Raw genomic sequence first — 13,010 nt, forward strand, 5'->3', positions numbered from 1 at the left:
TTTCCCCAAACAACCTTGCTGACTGTTGCAGGTGTTTGACAGCTTATCGGCCTTATTTCACGGACGTGTAGCCTATGAATGCATGTCCAACGGGATATAGACCAAACCAATATTTAAACTGGTCTGGTTGGCTTTCCCCCCAGTAAATTTACCCATGGGCAGCTACTTTAGTAACCGAAAGGTTGCAAGTTCAAATCCCGAGCTGACAAGGTACAAATCTGTCGTTCTGCCCCTGAACAGGCAGTTAACCCACTGTTCCTAGGCCGTCATTGAAAATAAGAATTTGTTCTTAACTGACTTGCCTAGTTAAATAAAGGTAAAATAAATCTATGTGCGCCGATTTCATTACAGAAAATGAGGGTGTGCCAGGAGGTTGTGCTGGTGAAGTGTAAATACCTTTGTTGGTTGGTGTGAAATGCATTCCAGTGTAGTTAACATGACCTATCAATCAGTGCAGCAGACTGTGTGTGTTTGTGTGTGTGTGTGTGATTGTGTATACAGTATATGTGTGTATGTGTGTGATTGTGTATACAGTATATGTGTGTGTGTGTGTGATTGTGTATACAGTATATGTGTGTGATTGTGTATACAGTATATGTGTGTGATTGTGTATACAGTATATGTGTGTGATTGTGTATACAGTATGTGTGTGTATGTGTGTGATTGTGTATACAGTATATGTGTGATTGTGTATACAGTATATGTGTGTATGTGTGTGATTGTGTATACAGTATATGTGTGATTGTGTATACAGTATATGTGTGTGTGTGTGATTGTGTATACAGTATATGTGTGTGTGTGTGTGTGTGATTGTGTATACAGTATATGTGTGTGTGTGTGTGATTGTGCATACAGTATATGTGTGTGTGTGTGTGTGATTGTGTATACAGTATATGTGTGTATGTGTGTGATTGTGTATACAGTATATAGTATATGTGTGTGTGTGTGTGATTGTGTATACAGTATATGTGTGTATGTGTATACAGTATATGTGTGTGATTGTGTATACAGTATATGTGTGTGATTGTGTATACAGTATGTGTGTGTATGTGTGTGATTGTGTATACAGTATATGTGTGATTGTGTATACAGTATATGTGTGTATGTGTGTGATTGTGTATACAGTATATGTGTGATTGTGTATACAGTATGTGTGTGTGTGTGTGTGTGTGTGTGTGTGTGATTGTGTATACAGTATGTGTGTGTGTGTGTGTGTGTGTGTGTGATTGTGTATACAGTATATGTGTGTGTGTGTGTGTGTGTGATTGTGTATACAGTATATGTGTGTGTGTGTGTGTGTGTGATTGTGTATACAGTATATGTGTGTGTGTGTGTGTGTGATTGTGTATACAGTATATGTGTGTATGTGTGTGATTGTGTATACAGTATATGTGTGTATGTCTACACTGCCTTACAAAAGTATTCATCCCCGTTGGCGTTTTTCCTATTTTGTTGCATTACAACCTGTAATTTAAATTGATTTTTATTTGGATTTCATATGATGGATATACACAAAATAGACCAAATTGGTGAAGTGAAAACAATAACTTGTTTAAAAACTATTATTTATTTTCTTTAAACAGAAAGGTGCATATGAATTCACCCCCTTTGCTTTGAAGCACCTAAATAAGATCTGGTGCAACCAATTACCTTCAGAAGTCACATAATTAGTTAAATAAAGTCCACCTGTGTGTAATCTAAGTGTCACATGATCTGTCACATGACCTCAGTATATACTGTTCTGAAAGGCCCCGGAGACTGCAACACCACTAAGCAAGGGGCTCCACCAAGTACAGATCAGGGTTGGGTTCTAAAAAAATACCTGAAACTTTGAATATCCCACGGAGAACCATTAAATCCATTATTTTAAAAAATGGAAGGAATATGGCACCACAACAAGAGAAGAACGCCCACCAAAACTCATGGATCAGGCAAGGTGGGCATTAATAAGAGAGGAAACAAAGAGACCAAAGATAACCTTGAAGGAGCTGCAAAGCTCCACAATGGACATTGGAGTATCTGTCCATAGGACCATTTTAAGCCGTACACTCCACAGAGCTGGGCTTTATGGAAGAGTGGCCAGAAAAAAGCCATTGCTTAAAGAAAAAAATTAGCAAACACATTTGGTGTTCGCCAAAAAGCATGTGGGAGACTCCCCAAAAATATGGAAGATGTTACTCTGGTCAGATGAGACTAAAATTGAGCTTTATGGCCATAAAGGAAAATGCTATGTCTGGCGCAAACCCAACACCTCTCATAACCCCGAGAACACCATCCCACAGTGAAGCATGGTGGCATCAGCATCATGCTGTGGGGGTGTTTTTCATCGGCAAGAACTGGGAAATTGAGAATTGAAGAAATGATGGATGGTGCTAAATACAGGGAAATTCTTGAGCGAAACCTGTTTCAATCTTCCAGAGATTTGAGACTGGGACGGAGGTTCACCTTCCAGCAGGACAATGAGCCTAAGCATACTGCATACTGCTAAAGCAACACTTGGGTGGTTTAAGGGGAAACATTTAAGTGTCTTGGAATGGCCTAGTCAAAGCCCAGACCTCAATCCAATTGAGAATCTATGGTATGACTTAAAGATTGCTGTACACCAGTGGAACCCATCCAACTTGAAGGAGCTGGAGCAGTATTGCCTTGAAAAATGGGTGGTTAGATGTGCCAAGCTAATAGAGACATACCCCAAGAGACTTGCAGCTGTAATTGCTGCAAAAGGTGGCTCTACATAGTATTGACTTTGGGGGGGTAAATAGTTATGCACGCTCAAGTTTTCATTTTTTTTGTCTTATTTCTTGTTAGTTTCACAATAAAAAATACTTTGCATCTTCAAAGTGGTAGGCATGTGGTGTAAAACAAATGATATAACCCCCACCAAAAAATCTATTTTAATTCCAGGTTGTAAGGCAACAAAATAGGAAAAATGCCAAGGGGGGTGAATATTTTCGCAAGCCACTGTACCTTTCTGGGCGATGAGGCAGAAGTCCTCCTGTAGTTTGATGTAGTCACCGCCACACTCCATGTTGTCAGGAATCTGGCGAGAGACAGGGGTCTGGAAGTCCACCTGCTCAGCGCACAGGTTGGGGTTGGAGGAGTGGAGGCGCGTGGGCGACATACTGGCACTCACAGGGAGAGAGGGGACCTGAAAGGAGAGGAAGGGAGGAAGGAGAGGAGGGAGGGAGGAGAGGAGTGTCAGTACCACTTGGAGACTTGGGAATGTAGTAATGTGATCTACAGGTGGATTTCCATAAGACCTTCTGCGGTCTCTTCTGACATAGTCAAGACAGATACTCACTCTGTTTATATCACTATATGAATCACACCAAGTCTGACAAGTCATATGGGACAGCAAAGCACAGATGAAGCTGAAGCTTCATTCCAAGCAATGTTCTTTTTAAGCCGTGGCTATAAATACATCACTTCATTTTGCTTAAAAAAAACAAACAAGGAAAAAATTATTTCCCTTGTTTCTCCTGGACTGATAACTCACTCATTCATTAACAACACTATGTATGTGTACCAGAGGGCCGCTAGTGAGAAAACAGTTGGTTCTGGGCTACCTGGTGAGGAAAACGGTTGTTTCTGGGCTTCCTGGTGACGAAACGGTTGGTTTTGGGCTTCCTGGTGAGAAACTAGTTGGTTCTGGGCTACGTAATCTACCAGAACACACACAGTGATAAAAACGAAGTATCATGAAGGAAAAGGCTTTTAAACTGTTGCCATAGGTAATTGGGAGAGTTTAAAAAAATAGTGTAATATGAATCCAAAGCATGATTAGCCTTCTCCTGAAGCTTTACAGAGTGTTAAAAGTAAATGGGCTAATTTAGTCAACATGAGAATAAGGCATTGTACAGCCCCAAAAATGTGGTTCAGGCTTTGTATTATAATAAGTACAAAATGACATTGAATCGAGAGCAGATAACCGAAAATGTTCTTTGCCCTGACATAATTGCATAACGTACAGTTATGACTATAACTACTGTTCCCTGAAGGAGAGAAAACGAGGTACCACACAGCTATTAGGAGTTTGCTCGCTAGATACCTCTACTGAAGAACATTAGAATCACGCCTGACAAGGCCAAGCAACGCCATGCCTCACCTCAAGCCCCGCCTTCCACAGGGGATAAACTCGAGGCACGGATTCATTCCTTCAATTAAGTACTGCTCTTCACCGAGCTCAGAACTGGGCCGAACAGGTGTTGTACCTCGTTTCTTCTTCAGGGAACAGTAGGTACAGTCATAACTCTACGTTCCCTTTCAGTCGGTCAACTCGGTACAACACAGCTACGGGGATATGAAATCAAGCCCCAAGCCGAACCCCCAGTGGACACCAAATTAAATGGCCCCACAACAGACCACCCAGAGTTCTAACCCGACAGGAAAACCTCCGGTACCTGGGTATTGCGCAATCTACCCATACACTGGGAGGAGTGTCATCCAAGCGATAAAACCTCACAAAAAGTGTGCTCAACTAGCCGCAACACAAATATCTCCTACAGGCAACCCTTTAAACAATGTCCAAGAGGCCGCCAGACCCCTGGTAGAGTGGGCGTGTACACCGTTATGTAATTCCTGTCATTTTCCGGAGAGATATCCTCCACAATCCAGTTGGAGAGACGCTGCTTAGAAAGCGCTCTACCACGAGCCGGATTATCAAAACAGACAAAAAGTTAGTCACACAAACTGACACCCCTGGTCCGCTCAATGTACATGGTAATGCTCGTACTGGACACAGGGCATGCAACCTGAAAAGCTCAAAAGCTAAAGACCTGTAGGACATAGTCATGACCTTAGGGTCAAAGGTCACATTAGGACGCAATGTCAACTTAGAGTCGTCAAGGGCGAACTTCATACAGACTGGATAGTAGCAATGACGTTTAGAGGTAAACATCTTGCCATCAGATTGGACCTTTCAGGGGCCAAGCCCACAGATTCCAAATCTCCGGCCGCAGGTTCCAGACCTGTCCGTGCACCTGGGACAACAGGTCCCTGTCAGCCCTGCCTAACATTTTCTATATCTAGGAGACCACCCATGGGTACCTGGAGTGAGGGAAAGTGTGCACTGCTCCACAGCAACAGCAACAGCCCGAGTGGAACCACGGTCATCATAGAAGCCCTCATCCCCAATAGGCGCAGGTACTGACGAAAACGCACTGTGACCCAGCCAAAATTGGGCCAAGCACAACTTGAAACCGGCCTCCCTCTGCGGGGACAAGAATGCACGATTCTCGACAAGTCAAACTCGAGACTCAGAAACTAAATGCGCTGAGATGGATTAAAACGTCTCTTCTCTTGATTCACTATGAAACCCAGAGAATGAACATTGGAAACCAGCACCTCCTCCCTCGACTCCTCGACTCAAGTTTTGGTTCCGACCACTGTGTCTTTGTGAGACGCAGAGTAGGTGAACGGATGATCTCTGCATGTGTGGTTCCCACCGTGAAACGCAGAGGAGGTGTGATGGTGCTGTGCTGGTGACACTGTCAGTGATTATTTAGAATTCAAGGCATACTTAACCAGCATGGCTACCGCATCATTCTGCAGCGATACGCCATCCCATCTGGTTTGAGTTTAGTGGGATTATTATTTGTTTTTCAACAGGACAATGACCCAACACACCTCCAGGCTGTGTAAGGGCTATTTGACCAAGAAGGAGAGTGATGGATTGTTGCATCAGATGACCTGGCCTCCATAATCACCCAACCTCAACCCAATTGAGATGGTTTTGTACTGCAGAGTGAAGGAAAAGCAGCCAACAAGTGCTCAGCATATGTGGGAACTCCTTCAAGAGTGTTGGAAAATCATTCCAGGTGAAGCTGGTTGAGAGAATGCCAAGAGTGTGGAAAGCTGTCATCAAGGCAAAATGTGGCTACTTTAAATAATCTCAAATATAAAATATATTTAGATTTGTTTAACACTTTTTTAGTTACTACATGATTCCATATTGTTATTTCATAGTTTTTATGTCTTCACTATTATTCTGCAATGTAGAACATAGTAAAAATAAAGAAAAACCCTTGAATGAGAAGGTGTATCCAAACATTTGACTGGTACTGTAGATGGTGTACACCGTCCAACAGGATACACGTGGGGTACACCATCCAACAGGATACACGTGGTGTCAAGTGTGTGTGTGTGTGTGTTACCTGCATGTCAGTGAAATTGGGCGCTGACTGGGTCCTCTGTAGGCCCTCCAGGCTCTGCAGTAACTTGCTCAGCTCAATCAGGCTGGACTGGCAGCGGGCGAGCTCTGGAAAGAAGCAACACAAGGACACAAGGTCACACTGGAAGGCCACCTCAGACCCAATGAAGTGACACCCTGCTGTGCTTAACAAATGAGAGAACAATTACGGAAAAACAAATGTCCTTATTAGTTTAAGTAACAAAGTGGAATAATATCATAGACAGGCGCTACTATCAGGAGATATTGTAAGTCCGTAATACCAGGGCATGGGGAACATACCATAATACCAGGACATGGGGAACATACCATAATACCAGGGCATGGGGAACATACCATAATACCAGGGCATGGGGAACATATACCATAATACCAGGGCATGGGGAACATACCCTAATACCAGGGCATGGGGAACATACCATAATACCAGGGCATGGGGAACATATACCATAATACCAGGCCATGGAGAACATATACCATCATACTCCACAAGACATGCCACCAGAGGTCTCTTCACAACTATGGGAGGCGCACAGTACTACATAGAGCCATGACTACATGGAACTCATGTAAGTAGTAAAATTTGATTTAAAAAACAGATAAAAATACACCTTATGGAACAGCGGGGACTACGAAGCAACACAAACATAGGCACAGACACATGCATACACACTAGAGGTCGGCCGATTAATTAGGGCCGATATCAAGTTTTCATAACAATCGGTAATCTGCATTTGTGGACGCCAATTATGGCCGATTACATTCCATTCCATGAGGAAACTGCGTGGCAGGCTGACTATCTGTTACGCGAGTGCAGCAAGGAGCCAAGGTAAGTTTCTAGCTAGCATTAAACTTATCTTAGAAAAAACAATCAATCTTCACATAATCACTAGTTAACTACACATGGTTGATGATATTACTAGTTTAACTAGCTTGTCCTGCATTGCAAATAATCAATGCACTGCCTGATAATGTATCATCTAATCACAGCCTACTTCATCTTCGCCAAACGGGGGATGATTTAACAAAAGCACATTCGCGAAAAAAACACAATCGTTGCACGAATGTACCTAACCATAAACATCAATGCCTTTCTTAAAATCAGTACACAGAAGTATATTTTGTTAAACCTGCATATTTAGTTCAAATAAATTCATGTTAGCAGGCAATATTAACTAGGGAAATTGTGTCACTTCTCTTGCGTTCATTGCACGCAGAGTCAGGGTATATGCAACAGTTTGGGCCACCTGGCTCGTTGCGAAACAATTTTCCAGAATTTTACATAATTATGACATAACATTGAAGGTTGTACAATGTAACAGCAATATTTAGACTTATGGATGCCATCAGTTCGATAAAATACGGAACGGTTCCGTATTTCACTGAAAGAATAAACGTTTTGTTTTCTAAATGATAGTTTCCGGATTTGACCATATTAATGACCAAATCCTCGTATTTCTGTGTTTATTATATTATAATTAAGTCTATGATTTGATATTTGATAGAGCAGTCTGACTGAGCGGTAGTAGGCAGCAGCAGGCTCGTAAGCATTCATTCGAGCTTTACTGCGTTTGCCAGCCGCTCTTTGCAATGCTCACAGCGCTGTTTATGACTTCAAGCCTATCAACTCCTGACATTAGGCTGACAATACTAAAGTGCCTATTAGAACATCCAATAGTGTAAGGTATATGAAATACAAAGGGTACAGTGCCTTGCGAAAGTATTCGCCCCCCTTGAACTTTGCGACCTTTTGCCACATTTCAGGCTTCAAACATAAAGATATAAAACTGTATTTTTTTGTGAAGAATCAACAACAAGTGGGACACAATCATGAAGTGGAACGACATTTATTGGATATTTCAAACTTTTTTAACAAATCAAAAACTGAAAAATTGGGCGTGCAAAATTATTCAGCCCCTTTACTTTCAGTGCAGCAAACTCTCCAGAAGTTCAGTGAGGATCTCTGAATGATCCAATGTTGACCTAAATGACTAATGATGATAAATACAATCCACCTGTGTGTAATCAAGTCTCCGTATAAATGCACCTGCACTGTGATAGTCTCAGAGGTCCGTCAAAAGCGCAGAGAGCATCATGAAGAACAAGGAACACACCAGGCAGGTCCGAGATACTGTTGTGAAGAAGTTTAAAGCCGGATTTGGATACAAAAAGATTTCCCAAGCTTTAAACTTCCCAAGGAGCACTGTGCAAGCGATAATATTGAAATGGAAGGAGTATCAGACCACTGCAAATCTACCAAGACCTGGCCGTCCCTCTAAACTTTCAACTCATACAAGGAGAAGACTGATCAGAGATGCAGCCAAGAGGCCCATGATCACTCTGGATGAACTGCAGAGATCTACAGCTGAGGTGGGAGACTCTGTCCATAGGACAACAATCAGTCGTATATTGCACAAATCTGGCCTTTATGGAAGAGTGGCAAGAAGAAAGCCATTTCTTAAAGATATCCATAAAAAGTGTCATTTAAAGTTTGCCACAAGCCACCTGGGAGACACACCAAACATGTGGAAGAAGGTGCTCTGGTCAGATGAAACCAAAATTGAACTTTTTGGCAACAATGCAAAACGTTATGTTTGGCGTAAAAGCAACACAGCTGAACACACCATCCCCACTGTCATACATGGTGGTGGCAGCATCATGGTTTGGGCCTGCTTTTCTTCAGCAGGGACAGTGAAGATGGTTAAAATTGATGGGAAGATGGATGGAGCCAAATACAGGACCATTCTGGAAGAAAACCTGATGGAGTCTGCAAAAGACCTGAGACTGGGAAGAAGATTTGTCTTCCAACAAGACAATGATCCAAAACATAAAGCAAAATCTACAATGGAATGGTTCAAAAATAAACATATCCAGGTGTTAGAATGGCCAAGTCAAAGTCCAGACCTGAATCCAATCGAGAATCTGTGGAAAGAACTGAAAACTGCTGTTCACAAATGCTCTCCATCCAACCTCACTGAGCTCGAGCTGTTTTACAAGGAGGAATGGGAAAAAATGTCAGTCTCTCGATGTGCAAAACTGATAGAGACATACCCCAAGCGACTTACAGCTGTAATCGCAGCAAAAGGTGGCGCTACAAAGTATTAACTTAAGGGGGCTGAATAATTTTGCACGCCCAATTTTTCAGTTTTTGATTTGTTAAAAAAGTTTGAAATATCCAATAAATGTCGTTCCACTTCATGATTGTGTCCCACTTGTTGTTGATTCTTCACAAAAAAATACAGTTTTATATCTTTATGTTTGAAGCCTGAAATGTGGCAAAAGGTCGCAAAGTTCAAGGGGGCCGAATACTTTCGCAAGGCACTGTATAGAGAGAAATAGTCGACACGTCATAATTCCTATAATAACTACAACCTAAAACATCTTAACTGGGAATATTGAAGAACTGGGAATACTGAACCACCAGCTTTCATATGTTCTCATGTTCTGAGCAAGGAACTTAAACGTTAGCTTTTTTACATGGCACATATTCCACTTTTACTTTCTTCTCCAACACTGTGTTTTTTTAATTATTTAAACCAAATTGAACATGTTTAATTATTTATTTGAGACTAAATAGATTTTATGTATTATATTAAGTTAAAATAAAAGTGTTCATTGTTCATTCAGTATTGATATTTAAAAATGGTCTGATTAATTATATATATATAAAAATTGTCCGATTAATCAGTATCGGCTTTTTTTGGTCGTCCAATAATTGCTATTGGAGTTGAAAAATCCTAATCGGTCAACGTCTGATACACACACGCACACGTGGATTCTGTGTTGTAGATATGTGGAAGTGGAGTCAGGGCCTGAGGGCACTCACTTAATGTGGTGTGAAATCTGTTGTGAGTGTATTGTAATGTTTTTAAAATTGTATAAACTGCCTTAATTTTGCTGGATCCCAGGAAGAATAGCTGCTGCCTTGGCAGGAACTAACTGGGATCCATAATAAATAAAAATATGAATCATACGAACACAGTTCCATCATGTGAACACAGTTCCATCATACGAACACAGTTCCATCATATGAACACAGTTCCATCATGTGAACACAGTTCCATCGTATGAACACAGTTCCATCATGTGAACACAGTTCCATCATGTGAACACAGTTCCATCATGTGAACACAGTTCCATCATGTGAACACAGTTCCATCATGTGAACACAGTTCCATCATGTGAACACAGTTCCATCATGTGAACACAGTTCCATCATGTGAACACAGTTCCATCATACGAACACAGTTCCATCGTGTGAACACAGTTCCATCATGTGAACACAGTTCCATCATACGAACACAGTTCCATCGTATGAACACAGTTCCATCATGTGAACACAGTTCCATCATGTGAACACAGTTCCATCATGTGAACACAGTTCCATCATACGAACACAGTTCCATCGTGTGAACACAGTTCCATCATACAAACACAGTTCCATCATACGAACACAGTTCCATCATACGAACACAGTTCCATCGTGTGAACACAGTTCCATCATGTGAACACAGTTCCATCGTGTGAACACAGTTCCATCATACGAACACAGTTCCATCGTGTGAACACAGTTCCATCATGTGAACACAGTTCCATCATGTGAACACAGTTCCATCATGTGAACACAGTTCCATCATGTGAACACAGTTCCATCATGTGAACACAGTTCCATCATGTGAACACAGTTTCATCGTGTGAACACAGTTCCATCATGTGAACACAGTTCCATCATGTGAACACAGTTCCATCATACGAACACAGTTCCATCATACGAACACAGTTCCATCATGTGAACACAGTTTCATCGTGTGAACACAGTTCCATCGTGTGAACACAGTTCCATCGTGTGAACACAGTTCCATCATACGAACACAGTTCCATCATACGAACACAGTTCCATCATGTGAACACAGTACATCTTCCACTTACTGGCAGGGAAAGGGAAATATATTGCTGATCCTTGTCATCATCCAGATGGATGTTCTAAAGCATTGATGGTTGGAGCAAGGAGGAGAGGAAGAAAGGAAGGAAGAGAGGGAGGAAGGAAGGAAGGAAGGAAGGAAGAGAGGAAGAGAGGGAGGAAGGAAGGAAGGAAGGAAGGAAGGACGGAAGGAAGGAAGGAAGGAAGGAAGGAGAGGAAGAGAGGGAGGGAGGAAGGAAGAGAGGAAAAGAGGAAGGAGGGAAGGAAGAGAGGAAGAAAGAGAGGGAGGAAGGAAGGAAGAGAGGAAGAAAGAGGGAGGAAAAGAGGAAGAGAGTAAGAGAGGGAGGAAGAGAGGAGGGAAGAGAGGGAGGAAGGAAGGAAGAGAGGAGGAAGAGAAGAAGAGAGGGAGGAAGAGAGGAAGGAAGAGAGGAAGAGAGGAAGAAAGAGAGGGAGGAAGGAAGAGAGGAAAAGAGGAAGGAGGGAAGGAAGAGGGGAAGAAAGAGAGGGAGGAAGGAAGAAAGAAAGGAAGAGAGGAAGAAAGAGGGAGGAAGAGGAAGAGAGTAAGAGAGGGAGGAAGAGAGGGAGGAAGGAAGGAAGAGAGGAAGAAAGAGGGAGGAAAAGAGGAAGAGAGTAAGAGAGGGAGGAAGAGAGGAGGGAAGAGAGGGAGGAAGGAAGGAAGAGAGGAGGAAGAGAAGAAGAGAGGGAGGAAGAGATGAAGGAAGAGAGGAAGAGAGGAAGAAAGAGAGGGAGGAAGGAAGAGAGGAAAAGAGGAAGGAGGGAAGGAAGAGGGGAAGAAAGAGAGGGAGGAAGGAAGAAAGGAAGAGAGGAAGAAAGAGGGGGGAAAAGAGGAAGAGAGTAAGAGAGGGAGGAAGAGAGGATGGAAGAGAGGGACGAAGGAAGGAAGAGAGGAAGAAAGAGGGAGGAAAAGAGGAAGAGAGTAAGAGAGGGAGGAAGAGAGGGAGGAAGGAAGGAAGAGAGGAGGAAGAGAAGAAGAGAGGGAGGAAGAGAGGAAGGAAGAGAGGAAGAGAGGGAGGAAGAGAGGGAGGGAGGAAGAGAGGAAGAGAATAAGAGAGGGAGCAAGAGAGTAAGAGAGGGAGGAAGAGAGGGAGGAAGAAAGGAAGGACAAGAGGAAGAGAGGGAGGAAGAGTGGGAGGAAGAGAGGAAGAGAGGAAGGAAGAGAGGAAGAACTTACCCTCTGTACACTTGTCCATCTCCTCTGACTCCTGGAGCCATGCGGCCACCTTGCTCTGCCCGTTACTGTAGGAGGCAGGCAAGCTGCTCCTGGTACTGGGGGCCTGGGGGGACTGCCATGGTGGAAGACTGGTGCTGCTACTGGGGGCTGGGGGGGACTGCCATGGTGGAAGACTGGTGCTGCTACTGGGGGCTGGGGGGGACTGCCATGGTGGGAGGCTGGTGCTGCTACTGGGGGCAGGGGGGGACTGCCATGTTGGGGGACTGGTTCTGCTCCTGGGGGCCGGGGGGGACTGCCATGGTGGAAGGCTGGTGGGCTTGGTCTGCTGGAGGACATGAAGAGAGACAAAGGGGTTGGTTAGTTAACACAGCTCAGTCTACAACACCTGAATAACACACACCAGATGTGAAAGAAATATTATGTTTCAGGCTTTCAAGTCTAAGATAATTCCATACCTTCTAAGAGAAATCTGTATAATAGCTGAAGAAAAGGGTATGTGGTAGTATGTGGCCTACAACTCTAAATGTCAAACCACCAAAGATATCCCTTCTGTTTCACCATCACTTCAAAGCAGCAGATGTTTACTGACTCGGTCTCAGGCCCTGTGAGAGTGCTGATCAGTAGGAGGCCATGCAGGCCCAGGCCCAGACCAGGCCCAGACCCATGCAGGCCCAGACCAGGCCAAGACCCAGATCCATGCAGGTCCAGGT

General features: G+C 43.2%; 1 protein-coding gene across 3 annotated transcripts in view; it reads right to left on the reverse strand.

Annotated features, from left to right (window-relative positions):
* LOC110502171 (oxysterol-binding protein-related protein 6) overlaps nucleotides 1–13,010 on the reverse strand; it is a 78,890-nt gene that overhangs the window by 20,707 nt on the left and 45,173 nt on the right. For all 3 annotated transcript variants that reach the window (XM_036959395.1, XM_036959396.1, XM_036959394.1), the window contains exons 7-9: nucleotides 12,301–12,625; nucleotides 6,153–6,256; nucleotides 2,968–3,148 (exon numbers count right to left, since the gene is read on the reverse strand). In XM_036959395.1, the coding sequence (XP_036815290.1) occupies nucleotides 2,968–3,148; nucleotides 6,153–6,256; nucleotides 12,301–12,625 (610 nt within the window). The remainder of the gene's footprint in view (nucleotides 1–2,967; nucleotides 3,149–6,152; nucleotides 6,257–12,300; nucleotides 12,626–13,010) is intronic.

The sequence above is a fragment of the Oncorhynchus mykiss genome, chromosome 22 (genome assembly GCF_013265735.2).
Source record: "Oncorhynchus mykiss isolate Arlee chromosome 22, USDA_OmykA_1.1, whole genome shotgun sequence".
NCBI classification, from domain to species: domain Eukaryota; kingdom Metazoa; phylum Chordata; class Actinopteri; order Salmoniformes; family Salmonidae; genus Oncorhynchus; species Oncorhynchus mykiss.